Raw genomic sequence first — 14,607 nt, 5'->3', positions numbered from 1 at the left:
CCAGCAGGGGCTGGGGCCAGAGGTCACGCAGACCCCACAGCTCTGGATCTCCACCCAGACCTGCCGGTTGTCCACTTCCTCCCTGTACACACACACACACACACACACACACACACACACACACTCTCTCTCTCTCTCTCTCTCTCTCTCTCTCTTTTGGGGACCCAGGCTGGACAGAGCTTAGCCCCAAAGGTGCTGCCCAGGTATGTGAGCGCCTTTGCTAGGCTTCTTAGGAGACCAGGGCACAGAACTGGAAGTGAAGGAAGGCTTGGGCACCCTGGGGCCCGGGGAGGTCGGGAGCCCAGGGAGATGTCTGCAGCTGGTCAGAGCATGAGTCTTGGGCACTGGACTTGCTACACCCCCACTGGTGTGGACCCATGGGCACAGGGAGACGGCCCCAGCTCTGCCTGCTCACGCACCGCCGTGCACAGGTCACCCAGGCGGTTCCGCTCATAAGATTTGTGTGGTGGGAATAACATCTGGCAAGAAGGGTTTCCGCATTCACGGGGACAGGCTTCTCTGACCTGACCCCGCCTGGGGGCAGGAAAGTCCACGGCAGCGATGGCCACATGCAGACACTTCTCCTCAAGAAATGCCTCGGTGCCCAGACCCGTCAACAGCAAGGGTTTGGAGACAGCAGAGCAACGAAATGTGTTTTGTGCGTGTGGATTTCTACTCTCAACTGTGCTGTTCATCTCGTGGGGCCTGGGCGCTCACTCGGCAGCATGATATGCCCCCGGTCTGAACATGTGCCGCCTGCCCCTGCCCGGCTCCCTCTCCAATCACAGCAGCCTCCCTGCACTTCCGCGGACACACGTCGCCAGCCGTGGTCCTACCTCAGGGCCTTTGCAGGTACTGCTCCCGCTGCGTGAACGTCTTTTGTCAAGCCGCCACTTCTCAGCAAGGACTTCTCTGCTCATTCTGTTTAAGTACACAACACCCACTGCCCGGCTTTCTCTCCTGCCACCCCACACGCTGCACATTCTACCTGCTTGACGGCCATCACGTGAGCTCCTTGAAGGCAGGGACTGTTGCTGTCATTTGCTGCCATATCTCCAGCGCCCAGCACAGTCTAGCACAAATCAGAGGCTCAAGCATTTGACAGATGAACTGCCTGTGCCGGGCAGTGTGCTGGGTGGGGGCTGGGCAAACAGAAAGGGGGAAGGGCCTGTGCCCCGGAATGCCGTCTGAGAGAGGAGACTGCCACACCGCATCCGGGAGATGTGATCACACAATGTCCAGGGAGATGCAAGGTGGGCCCGACAAATCACATGGCCGTCTCATTGTGCCCAGGTGGCCATGGGGCAGGACTGCCCGTTAATCCATCTGGGAGCCCAGGCAGGAGGAAGATGCAAGCAGCCCTCCTCCTTGGAACGGCCAGTGTTTTGATGCCATCAATGCCTCGTTACTGAGTCAAGAGCCAACAGAGCAGACCCAGAAGAAAACAGAGCCCAACCCCAGGGACTCTCCATGCCAGGCAAAGCCAAGGCACGGTGCCCCACTGCCAACTCCAGGCAGCAGGCAGACCAGATAAAGATGCGTCCTGCTGAGCTCTGTGCCAGGAGACCGAGCACAGAGCCAAAGAGTGGGCACCCTCCGTCCAGGCTGTCCCTCCCCCATCCGAGGTCCTGAGATGCCTGCCTTCTAGGAATCGCTCACCTGTTATTTTATTGGGAACCTTTCTCCCTCCTCCCTACCCACAGCTAAAATATATACACGGAAGTGAAATGGTGAGCGAGATCAGTTGTGAAACATCCCTTGGCATAACATGGCACCTCAGAAGAGGGACAGCCAGCCCTAGGAAAGGAAGTTTCTAGCCACCTAGAGGGAGAGGGGGAGAGTGCGGGAAGGTGAAAGCCAGGAGGGCTTCAGGTGAACAGCTGAAGGGAAAGCCCAGGACATGGGGCAGCTGGTCCCACCAAGCAGGAAGGGGGCTAGTAGGCTATGAAGGGGCCAGTGTGCTTGGGGCGGGGAGGGGCACAGTGCTCTGAAGAGACGGAAGGATCGGGGAGCAGGGAGGCCAGTCAGCAAGACCTCAAGCTGCAGCCCAGGGCCTCCCCAAGGCAGGCTGCTCCAGGCCTCCTGATTTCTGGTCTTTTCTTCCCTTGACTAAAAGTCCTTCTCAAGGACAGACTCTAGGTAGTCTCTCCTGCTGGTCTTCCTTGGGGCAAAGGTCACACCTCCAGGCCTGTTCACCAGGCCTGGCTAGTCAGGTCCCTGCCCGAGGCAGCCTTATCTCTCTGCTGGCCTTAGTCAACCACCCCTCCCCCTCCACTAAAGCCCAGGGTCCCCCAAACAACAAAGCTGGTCCCCAGAAGGCATTCTCCGAACTGTGATGTCTACCACGAGTGCCAAGACCTTCCTGGGCTTTCCCCCATTCCTCCAGGCCACACACCCCTCCCAGTGAAGTCACAGGAACCTCAGAGACAACCCAGATCAATGTGCCTGAGGGCTCAGGGGAGTTGGACAGGTAACAATTCCACCCAGGTTTTCAGTCTCCTAGAGCCTGCAAACACCTTAGGGACAGGGAAGTGTCCCTGTGTAACAGCCCCTGGGCACATAAGCAGCATTTCATGAATGCCAGCTCAGCAGGGTTAAGGTTTGGGTCAGTCTATCTGGGTAAGCTGGTGCCTGGCTTATGGCAAGACCCCAGTCAATGGCAATGACCCAAGGACTCCGCCAAGGCTGAGCTGGATAGTTACAGAGACTCTCACGGCAAAGGTCTGATATACACATAATTGGTAACCTCCCCCTCTTTGAGACTCCCTTCTCCCTAACCTGGCAGCTACGTTTCATCAGGGGAAGGACCTGGAGATGCCCCAGGGGATGTGCCCACACCACCCCTTTCTCTGGAACCCAAACAATTAGCACCTGCCACCACCAAGGGAGGAGAGGTGAACCATTAGAAACCATCCCAGGGGTTTGTCAAAACAAGAAGTGAGGGCGGAGTGCAGGAATCCAGCCCCCTAACAATCCTTTGAGGAGGAGGCCTATAAATAAGTCAGACAAGGAAAACTGACTGGCATATCTGTCAGGGTGAGTGATGTGTCACCTACAGCCATCTGTGGGAGAACGGGGCTGGGGAGAGGGACAAATGGTGGAAGAGGTACGCTGGAGGCTGTGCAAGGATGAGAAGGAATAAAGTCCAGGGCTGAGTAGGGACCAGGTTCCTAAAGCACAGACATGGTTCTCCAGAGGCTGCTCGCCAAGGCCTCAGAGCCGCCTGTGGCCCGCAGAGAAGCGGCTGTGACAACAGCCAACTACTACCTGGGCCGACCGCAGGCTTTCGGGGCCGGAGGGCAAAGAGCTGAGAGTCCGCAAATACCTCCGGCCTGGGCGACGTCACGGCTGCGAAGGGGCAGGGCCCTGGTCCCAAACCCCGAACGAGGCTGGCTCTCCCTCTTGCCGGGCAGAGCCCCTCGGAGAGGCGAGGGAACCCCGGCACAGGCGCGGTGCAGCCGCCGAAGAGCTATGGAAAAACTTCGCCGGCGCACAGCCCCCTGCGGGACTCGGCAGAGCCAAGGGCAGAGAGCTGGAACAACACCGGTCCCGGAGGAGCAGGCGCTCTGGGAGCGGAGGTGGGACGCGGAGGCGCCTGGCTCACTAGATCCCCCTAAAAACACTTTTGGAAACTGCGCCGAAGAAGCGGCCCCTTCTCCCCGGGCCCGGGGGCTAGCCCTGCCCACCCCCGCACCTGGGAGCCCGCAGAGGACCCGGAGGGGACAGCGGCTTCTCTTCCGTGGCCCAGCGAGCGAGGACGCAGGTAACCCGACCTCCCCGGCCAGGGCCGAGAGGGCGGATACTCCCGGGGCCGGAGCGGGCGCCTGGGCTGCGGGCGAAGTTCCGCGCTCTGGCAACTTCCCTGGCCCCGGGACGGCGGGCCGGGCCAGGTGCGCGTCGCCGGAGCCCCGCGAGCCCGAGCCCCTCGGCCGCCGCTTACCTGGCCCCCGGAGGCGGGCGGGGTGCGCATCCCCCGTCCGGCGGCGAGTCGGTGCGCTGCGGAGGGGCAAGGAGCGGGCGGGCGCTGGTCGGCGGGGCGGGCGAGAACGCGGCGGGCAGCGAGGAGCGCAGGGACGATCCCCGCCGCTCCGTGGCCGCTCGCTCGCTTTCGGCTCCAGTTGAAGGCGCCGGCCCCGCCCCCACCCGCGCCCGTTGCCGGGAGACCCGCGTGGGCCGAAGGGCTCTTTGTATCAAAGCTGCCGTGACATCACGAGGCGCCCAGGCCCGGGGATCGTAGGGGCGGGGCCTCGCGCCGGGGGCGGGGCCGGAGGAGGAAGCCGGGTCTGGGAACCCGAGCCGCGGGGGGCGGGGCCCAGGTAACCCCGCCCCCTAAGGTAGGGGCAGGTGGCAGCCGCGGCGCGGACCAATGGCCGCGCGGGCTCGGGCGGGCCCAAGCTCCCCACCCGGGAGGGCGCCTGTGGAGGTGGGGCTCGCCCGGGCCCGCCCGAGCCCGCGTCGCAAGGTTACTGCCGCCCAGGTTTGCGCGGCCCGGACCCTGGGATTCCAGGAGACCGATTCTGTAAGTTCACACGCCTGCCTGGCGGGCGCCGTCGCTGCCGCTGCCCTGCCCAGGCCACTCTCACTGTTTGCGGTCACCGTCCTATGAGATTCCCGGCTAGCGCTTCCGCGCTCACATTTGCGGACCCGAAGGAAGACCTGCCAGACTCCCAGCCCCCTCGCGCACTACCACCACCATCAGCCCGCGACCGGTGACTCCCAAATTGAGTCTCATCCCGAATCGCACTCACAACTTTCCGGATCTTCGTTGTAAAGTCAAAAGTTGTCTTTATAACCAGCCCAGGAATAAAGAACCAAACGGCAACACGAACTAAGAACAAAAAAGGAAGTATCCCCGTATTAAATCCTAGTAAATACAATTTAAGTAAAAAATATGCCCCCCTCGTAACTCCTCACTATGCTCTGGATTAAAGAAAGCAAAAATGTAAAGCAGCAAATATTGCAAAAGTTTCTCTTCAATTCGATGTTACTTGTGCAACTGGGGGTAGGGAGTGGGGGATTTATCTTCCTAATTGTCCCAGGCTAACATGAAGGCCCTTTTGCCTTCCCTGAGTCCTCACTGACCAACACGGTGGCACTGTCGGCAGCTGGGTGCTTTGGTCCAGCTCCAGCACCAACACACACACACACACACACACACACACACACACACACACAGAGCTTTTCAGCTTTCCTGCCCCCTTCTCTCTGGCTTTTTGCTCTCAACTTCCTTCTCACCAATATCTCTCCTGCAAATAAATTGCCAGCTGCCTCTCTGTCTACCAGGGGCCTGCCTCTGAGGCAAAGCACCCCACCGAGGCTCCCCAGACCTACAAGGGACTCTCCAAAAGGGACAGCATTAGCTAGAGGAGGGCCTCCTGGCAAGGGCTTTGTGTGAGGGGAGGCTGGAGCAGTGGGGGTGAGGTGGAAACTGGACCACCACTGGCCCTCTCCTCCTCGCTTATGCCTGGCAGTTCAGAGATCTCTGTGCGGGAGCTCCAGACTGTTTCTCACCCTTGTTTGTGTCCACCCCGACAGTCCCTAACATGCAGAAGGACCGCGGTGTATCATAAAGAAACCTGGCTTTGGAATCACACAGACCTGGGTTTGAATCCTGTTTGCCAGCTGTTGAGTCCTAGGACCAGTTATGCAATCTTTCTGAGACTCAGTGTCCTCATTTATAAAATGAGAGTGGTACAATCTGCCTCATGAGTTGTTGGGCACCCTGGCGGAGGGTCCACTTAATTTTAGGCACTCATCAAAGGTGTGGTGCATGGAGAAGCCCACGCACCCTAAGCTTTTCTGGGTCCTAGCTCTCGTCCAGCAAAGGTCAGTGAAGAAAAGCAGACCTTGTCAAGTACCCCGCCCCCGTCCTCCTTAGGGGTCGCCTGATTGACATTTCCAAGAGCTCTGTGGAGGGAGCAGTGCTAGTGGTCCCTCTTGATTTTTTCCCCAAAGGTGATGGGGTAGGGAGAGCATCTCCAAGTATCTGTCCTGAAAAGCAGTGTGACAGAGAGGAGGGTCACCAGATGCTGGCATTGAGTGCTTGGGAGTCTGAAGCCTGCCTGGGTCTACACCTTACCGCAGGGCAGTCATTTAATGTTTCTGAGCCCCAGTTGCCACCACTGTAGAATGGAAACACAACCTCTCCTCTTTCAGTTGTGAGGTTTGAATGAAGTGAGAAAATAATAGTTCGATGCCTCCCGTGCTACAGGCATTCGATAAATGGTGGCTTCTAGTTATTCCCAGCAGCACGAATAAGCCCCAGTCTGACTCAATGATTCGGCACATGAGCTCCAGAGCCAGAACCGAGGGTCCTATCTTGGCTTTCCCACCTTATACAGGGACAGCGGGAAGAGCCTAAGCAAGCTTAATTCCCAGTGTCTCAGTTTCCTCGCCTGCAAATTGGAGATAATAGCAGCATGTATTTCAGGATTATTGTGATGATTGAAATAATCAGGACCCACATAATACTCAGAACAGGCCTGGCACATAACAGGTGCTCCATAAACAGCAGCCATTTTCAATTACCATATGACTAGAGACCGGGAAAAAGTGATGTGAGGCTTAGAAGCTGAAGCAGCTTGAGGGATGATTTAGAACCCTGACTTTTGGGAGAGGCCCTGACAACTTCCACAGGGTTCGGGGAAGCAGTGATGATTTGGGGGCTGGGGAGGAAGGCTGGCTGTCTTCTGAAATGGGATGTGGAAACTGCGGGCTCCAGCCCAGGCTAGGGCTCCCAGAGGACTCAGTGTTCTCCGTTCAAATGGGGGCTGGGAGAGAATTATTAGGGAAATATAGTCCTGCCCCCCTGAGCACAGCCCCACCTCTAGGGCTGGGGGCAAAGAGGGTCTTGAGTTAGCTACCTTGGTTCCTTAGCATACCTGTGTTGAAGATGTTATAGAGTCAAAGCACTTTAAGCTAGGAAGGCTCTCGGGATAAATATCTAACATACTCTTCTCCCACTTTATGGATGGGAAGGTGGAGGCTCAGAGAAGGGTGGGAATTTGTCCAAAGCCACACAATGAGGTATCAGATCAGCAGGGACTAAAACTTCCCATGCAGAGCCCTCACTTCCTGCTCCTGGTCTGGCTGGGATGCTTTACTGAGATGGTAGGGCCAGCAGGGTTGGGGAGTGATGGAGAGTGATGGTGAGTGATGGGCAGTTAACTCCTACGCAGAGCTCACCAGGCGCTGTGAGTCTCCTGAGTGGTCTGACTTGCTATTTCAGAAGAACAGTCTCATTAAAAACAGAAACCCTCTCCCAGGGAATGTATCCGACAATGATTTGCAGAGGGCAGGTCACTCTGATTAATTCTTTTTATGTCGTGGCACTGCTTCTGCCATTGTTGATATGACACGACTTGCATGAGGTTGAATGCCAACGCCAGAGAGAAGCGGACAGAATGTTGATAAGCAGGAGTTACTGGCCTCCAGAAACTGATGGGGGTGGAAAACAGGTGTTCACTTGGGTGGGCCAGGTGAAGGGAGAGAATACACTAAGTCCTGTCTGTACCACAGCTATCGGCCTACCTTTGTCTACTTCTGCTGTCACCAGGCAGGAGTTAGCTCATCATCAGATGGTGTAGAGAGGCAACGTTTTGTACATGTTTGGGGCCATATGGAGGGACCGGCTGAATATATATGGCATAATTATAACAAGAAAAGAGCTCTCCGAACATTACCCAGTGTTGACATTAGCCAAGCAAATGATGCCAACCAACATCAGCCAAAGGAACAAACAAGGAAACAGCTACACAAACAATACCACTGGTCCGGAACCAGTGGTTCTCAAGCTTGGTTCCTCGGAACCTGTGGGTTTTTCTGGAGATTCTGCCAAGGGGCTGGGGGGGGGGGGGGGGGAGGGGCTCCAGGTGAGCAACAAGAATAGCTCCACGTCCATCTGCTTTACGAATAGACTTCCACATGAGATTTCATGTGAACAAAGAGTTCCGTGGTTTTACATTTGTTTCAAATCACTAGTCTGATATAACCGTTCATTTCCCGAACAGGGGAACAAGCCTCAGAGGCAGAAGATAGCTTCTCTCCTCACCATTTCAGTCATTAGCAGAGCCAGGATTAGAGCTGGATCTCATGACTCTCTGTGTAGTGCTAAGACGGACATCTGTCACCAACCACAACTGTCAACATCGGTCAAACCTGGTCATACATGCTGGACATTACTTCTGCCCAAACAACTCCACCAGCTACTTGGTGTGGAAAAGCCCTCTGAGTAGCCAGCTCAGACTCCACCACAAACACCTGTCTTCTCTCCCCTCCTCTTTATTTTTTTAATGTTTATTTTTAATTTTTATTTATTTTTGAGAGACAGAGTCCAGCGGGGGAGGGGCAGAGGGAGGGAGACACAGAATCGGAAGCAGGCTCCAGGCTCGGAGCTGTCAGCACAGAGCCCGACGTGGGGCTCGAACCCATGACCCATGAGGTCATGACCTGAGCTGAAGTCGGACACTTAACCAACTGAGCCACCCAGGGGCACCATTCCTCTCCTCTTTAGACGGCCCTTGAAATGGTCAGAAACCATCAGCCCCAACCGGTAAGTCTCAGCTCGTCATTCCAGAGGACAAATTCAACCTTTGATGACGTAAGCAGTGGCTTTGGAAAGAGAAACACGTACCAAGGAAGCAGACAGAACCCTGGGATTGCAGAAGTCTCTTAACCCCAAAGGAAAGTTGTTCCCCATCTCCCATTTAGAAACAACAGGAGGGACCCGTGACTCTGAGAGCCCTTTCACTCTGGCAGGGGTTTGGCCAGGGGGCCTGCACTGCGTCTGGGAAGTGGAGGACATCTGGGACCACTCCTTCCTCTGGAAAGATACGGTTTGGACGGCACGTTGCTAAGGTCCCTTCCCATTCTACGACCCTGGGCTAGCCCGGGAGCAGATCTTGGACCCAGGCTCACGCCTTGGATACGGGAGTCCCTTTCCACTGGAAAACAGCTCAGCGCTGGTGACTGTCCAGGATTCCCGCAGCGCTCTGCCCCAGGCCTGTTTTTCCTCACAATGTCCTGTTGGACGCTATGCAAACAGGGCGGGACGGGGTCTTACCGACTCGCCCCAGCTCAGTGTTCAGAGAGGCCAAGCTCTATTTTTGTCAACCTGGGCACATGTGAACAATGGGTTTTCTTACTCATGCAAACCCTATAGGAGGGGCAGATGGTGAGAAAACCCGGGTTTCCTCTGACTCATTTGACCATCGAAGAGGAGGAGATGGCAGGGGAGGAGGAAGTCAGACAAGGTCTTCTTTGACTTGGATTGGGCGAGCTCAAGGGGTAGAAACGTCTCCTTCCTTCACTCTTGGTAACAGTCAGGTGGTTGCAAACCCATCAGAGCACAAACAGCTCTCCCTTCCTACAAATGCCTTCCCCGCCGTCCCCACCTCCTCCCAGCCCAGGCAGCAGTGTCTCTGACTGCTAGAAGTCGGTAGTAAGGCAGTGGTTCCCAAATGGCACGCTAGACTCACTTGGGGAACTTAAACATCAAATGCCCGGGTCACAACTGCATCCAAATTTTTAGGGTAGGAGCCAGGTGTTAGCAGTTTTTACAGATCCCAGGTGTTTCCAATGCAAGAAGGTTCAGGAACGACTTTGCTAAAGGCCTGTGGACTACAGTGGGGGCCAGGGCTGTCATAGGTGAAGGCATCATCTGTTCATTCGTTCATTCATTCATTCATTCATTCATAAATATTCATTGAAGATCTCCTCTGGGCCAGACCCTGTTCCGGGTATTGGAGTACAGCTGTGATCACTAAAGTCTCTTCTCGTGGAGCTCCCATTCTACTGGGGAAGTCAGACAGTGAACAAATAAATGAATAAATGATATACTGACACATGCTATGAAGAAAACCAAAGCAGGGTAAGAGATCAGACACCTTGGGGATAGGGGTTCAATTTCATCCTGGACTTAGGCATCAGATTTTCTTTCAGGAAAGGGTAGCCGCACCCCTGCTCAGTGTCCCGGACTTCCTCCTGCTCTCCGGCTAAAAGAGCTTTCACTTGACAGTCCCTGAGGTCCCGCCTCCTGCCTCTCACAGGGCCTCCTGCCTGGCTCTTCCCCTTAAGCAATTTCTTCAGGGCAGGGCCGGCATCCTCTGTACCAGTGCCCCTGACTCCTCCAACTCCGTGCCAGCAACAATGCCGGACAGAGGGTCTGTGCAAGGCAAGGGGTCCATCAGGCATCATTTATGAGCAATCCGCAGAGGGATTTTAGGCTTATGGGGTGTGTGAGAGCTCCTGTGAACACTGAAGAGAACCCTAAACTCAGGGTCAGAAGACCTGGCTTTGAGACCTGGCTCTGCCCCTTCCTGGCAAAGAGCAAATCATTTCACTTGTCAGGCCTCAGTTTCCTCTTCAGTCAAATGGGAAGAGTATGACCGATTTGGTAAGACTGGGATCTGCATTAAAAAAGAAAATGTCAGGGCGCCTGGGTGGCTTGGTTGGTTAAGCGTCTGACTTCGGCTCAGGTCATGATCTCACGGTCCGTGAGTTTGAGCCCCGCGTCGGGCTCTGTGCTGACAGCTCAGAGCCTGGAGCCTGCTTCCGATTCTGTGTCTCCCTCTCTCTCTGACCCTCCCCCATTCATGCTCTGTCTCTCTCTGTCTCAAAAATAAATAAACGTTAAAAAAAAAAAAATTAAAAAAGAAAATGTCAGACAACAACAACCAACCAAGCAAAGAAGTACCACAACATGAAAACTACTCATATAAATGTTTGAGAAATTAAGGTGTGATCATGGCTTCTCTAATATATAAATTTCATTAAAAATGAATGTAGGGGTGCCTGGGTAGGCTCAGTCGGTGGAGCGTCCAACTCTTGATTTTGGCTCAGGTCATGATCTCACGGTTCGTGAGTTCGAGCCCTGCATCAGGCTCCGTGCTGACAGCATGGAGTCTGCTTGGGATTCTCTCTCTCCCTCTCTATCTGCTCCTCCCCTGCTAATGCTTTCTCTCTCTCTCTCTCTCTCTCTCAAAATAACTAAATAAAACTTAATTTTTTTTTTTAAACTGATGCAAAAACTTGGGGATAAAAAGAAAATGTCAAAGACTTTTGGAAAGTGCTTTGAAAATATGAGGACTTTTTAGAAATTCTCATCATCTAGGCCTGTATAGACATGAAATCACAGTGCAAGACGAGATCCAGGAAACAGGCCTAGAGAGAAGAAAGGACTTACCTACGATCACAAAGCTTGTTAATGGCAGAGGATCCACACTGACCCCAGAAGGAGGAGGTCATTGGGAGGAGACTGGGGATGATAGTGCAGTATCTTGCTTTCTGTGTCTACTTGGCAAACTCCTATTCATCCTTCAAAACCCCACTCAGGTGTGACCTGCCAAGTGAAGCCTTCTGTCTCCTCCAGTGAGAATAAGTTAGTCCTTGGCTTCGTGATCTCCGTGCCTTGAATGCAAGCTCCACTACTGTGAGGAACACACTGTGTTGTAAGATTGGCCTCCTATCAGACTCCCTGCCACACTGTATTCCTGAGAACAGGGCCCATGTCCCTAGTGTCTTTGGACTCCAGCTGGTTAACAAGTCTGGCACACAGGAGACACTTGAGGAGTATCTGAGGCCCTGAAGGGGACTGAGGATCACTGACACATAAACAATGGACAGCTGAAGGCCCGATTAGTCATGAATTAGCAGGACTATTCTCTGAAGTTCCTGAGATGGGCATTTAAAAGGAGAGAAACAAGGAAACAAGCAAGGCCTTTATCAAAATCCAATTGTCCTCTTCCCAGAATGCATCAGATCCGGCTCTGAAGAGACACCCCTCTGCCTAATGCAAGCCCTGAAAGCAAAGAGAGATTATTTCCCTGTAGCTTTATTATTAGAACAGCTACCAATTATGGAAGGTCTACTGTGGACCCGTCACTTCACTTCTTCTCATTTACTTTAACCCAACCACCCGTGGACAGATGTTACCGCACCCATATTACAGGTGAGGAAACCCGAGGCTCCGGAGGGTTAGACAGCACCAAGACGGCAGCGCTAAAATTTGCACTCAGATCTGCTGGCCCATGTCCAGGCCTTCCTGCTGCCTCTCTTATTGCATAACCAGCTTATTCACAGCAACTGGAATTGTCCAGAAAGAGGCAGACGCTAATTACTAGGGATGACAAAAGTCTGTGAGCAAGTAAGGGCCTCCCATGTCCCCTCCATCGTCCTTGGGGAGGTGTGCGTGTCCAGCTCGGAATGATTTTGATCGGTCACACCAGGCCCCTGGACTGACCAACATGCACCCCTGCAATACCCCCTGGGGAGTGTCCTGCCCCTGAGGGTGGGCCGCAGCCACCTGCCCCGCTGACTGTATTAGGGTGCAGGGCCAGGCACCCCCCTGCTGTTGACTTGGCCACTGCTTCCTGCCCCAGTTCCAAACCCAGGGAGAGACGTCCTGACGTTTCCCTGGGTGCCACCAGATGACAGGAGCAGGATGGATGACACGGAGGGAAGAAGAACTTGTTGCTTCCAAAAATGTGTTCTGCGGCGCCCTCCTCCCACTCTGACAGCAAGAAAGGGCTCTGTGGTCACATCAGCCGGTGAAATTCCTCACCCCTCCTTGGAGATGTCACAGGGCGTGTTGGCAGGAGACAAACCCGTCTGGCTCTGTTGTAACTCAGGGTTTCCTAAGCCTCTCCAGCTTCGACCCTTGTCGTTTACCGTCTAACAACACAGGCACTCAGTATCGTAAGGAATACAATTGGGGAGACGACCTACCAGGCTCCCAGCGCACACACACACACTCAGGCAGGTGCATAAATGCACAATAACTAGATGTTACTATCTTCATTTTATTCATAGCAAACGCCTACGCAGCACTTACTATGCACCAGGCTCTGTTCCGGTGCTTCACATGCTATCAGCTCCCTCGATCCTCACAACAAACCTCGGAGGTGAGCATTATCCCCATTTTACAGATGGGGAACCCGAGGCTCAACGAGATTACTCAGGGACATAAAGCTCGTAAGTGGAGAGCCAGAATTCAAACCCAGGCAGCCGGCTGGGTTGGCCCAACCATGACTCTAGGAAGGAAGGGAGGTTCAGGTCTGTAAAATAACTTCCCCAAAGCAACCACGGTGGAACCAAAGCCATCCACTCATTCACTAGTTTATTCTTTTACTCCAACCACATTTGCTGAGCAGAAACTGCAGGCCAGGCACCGTGCCGACCAGCTGGGGATAGAAGAACGAGATGGAGAGAGCCGCCCGTACAGGCCCCTCTGACCGCAGAGAGCTGGGGTTCTCCACTGAGATGGACACCTAGGGCCGTGCGCTACTGTGGGTCCCTTCCGGTCATTAGCACATGTGCACGCATGTGCGTGCTGGCGGGTGAGCTCACCAGAGGGGCCCTTCACTTGAGATGCTGGGATCCAGATGCCGCCTCGGCTCTCCCGACAGCCCATACACGGTGGGTCAGGGGGTGCACGGTCCCACACCCAGCTCTTCTCACTGCCAGCCCAGGCTCCTTCCTCGGCCCTTGGCTTGGCACTGGGACTGCATTCCCTGCTGGGTCATCCCGCATGTCCTGATGGCAGCCTGCCCACCGTCCGCCCTCAGCTGCTGTCCAGCAGGGTGTGGCCCACGAGGCCCTCTGAGCCCCCTCGCCACGGTCACTGCCCCACCTCACACGCTCCCTGCTTCCCTGTTCCCAGCCTGTAATCAAGCCCAACACAAGGGACCCTTCGGGGCGCTGGTATTCACCTCAGGAATGTAGCCCGCTCCTGGGAGGAGAACTTTTAGACAAGGATGGAAGTGGGGGAAGACAACTGTACATCTTTTTTCAGGTCGGGGAGACGTACACAGAAGGGCTTGTAATTCCACTCTGAAAGCAAACACAGTCCCCTCCAATCATCTCCTAAATTATCTTGGAATGAAAACCACCCAAAACCCACACAAAAAGCAAGCCGTCCCATAAATGACAGAAGCAGGGGCTGTGGGTTCCGCGCTATGAGAAGGCAGGGAGCCGGCAGCCCAGGCCTGGGGTGGTTCCCGGAGGGCCCAAGGCCAAGGGCTCCCTTAGACCTGCCGAGGAGGGGCCAGACCGCCCCTGAATAAACAGGCCGCCAGCGCTCCTGGAGCTGGTCTCAGGCACGCATACCTCTGTGGCTCCCCTTTCAGGGCTGGGCTCGGCAGAGGGAAACCAAAGGCGCCTGGCCCCAGGACACTGAGCCAGTGTTCCTCCCACTTAGAGGAAAACCGCACCCCTGCAAAGCTCTGTGGCCGCAGTCCGGGTAGGCTGAAGGAGCCGCTGTGTTCAGGTAGACACTGGAGAAGGCTGAGCCCGGAGGAGGCCAGCGGAGGGCAGGCAGGGGGCTACTCTCAGGGTGCCCTCAAAAAGAAACCTTTCTTCCAGGCCAGACCCCGCTGCCCCCACTAGACCACAAAGCCACATTCATGGGAGCGAAGCGCTCTGGTGCCTGGCCAGCCAGGGTTCAAGCCCCAGCTCGGCTCCTTAGGCCCCTAGCTTGCCGATGGTGTTTGTCACTATTTTCAGGAGCCATGTGGACACTGATTCGGCGAACGCTGAACCATTGGTCCTAGGGGTTAAGCTCCCGAAAGCCTCTTTAAAAAAAATTTTTTTTTTAGTGTTTATTTATTTTTG

The 14,607-nt window shown here is 54.9% G+C and overlaps 1 protein-coding gene across 2 annotated transcripts in view; it reads right to left on the bottom strand.

Annotated features, from left to right (window-relative positions):
- The window catches only part of RAB11FIP4 (RAB11 family interacting protein 4), a 124,244-nt gene that overhangs the window by 34,947 nt on the left and 74,690 nt on the right, over positions 1-14,607 (bottom strand). The window contains exon 1 of one of the 2 annotated variants that reach the window (XM_060646725.3): positions 3,941-4,193. The exons of the other annotated variant lie outside the window; for it this stretch is intronic. Within the exon in view, the coding sequence (XP_060502708.1) occupies positions 3,941-3,970 (30 nt within the window). The 5' untranslated portion in view covers positions 3,971-4,193. Of the gene's footprint in view, positions 1-3,940; positions 4,194-14,607 lie in introns of those variants that run through there. 2 annotated transcript variants of the gene reach the window in all.

The sequence above is a fragment of the Panthera onca genome, chromosome E1, assembly GCF_046562875.1.
Source record: "Panthera onca isolate mPanOnc1 chromosome E1, mPanOnc1 haplotype 2, whole genome shotgun sequence".
Lineage (NCBI taxonomy): Eukaryota > Metazoa > Chordata > Mammalia > Carnivora > Felidae > Panthera > Panthera onca.
This window is presented reverse-complemented; position numbering and strand designations above follow the sequence as displayed.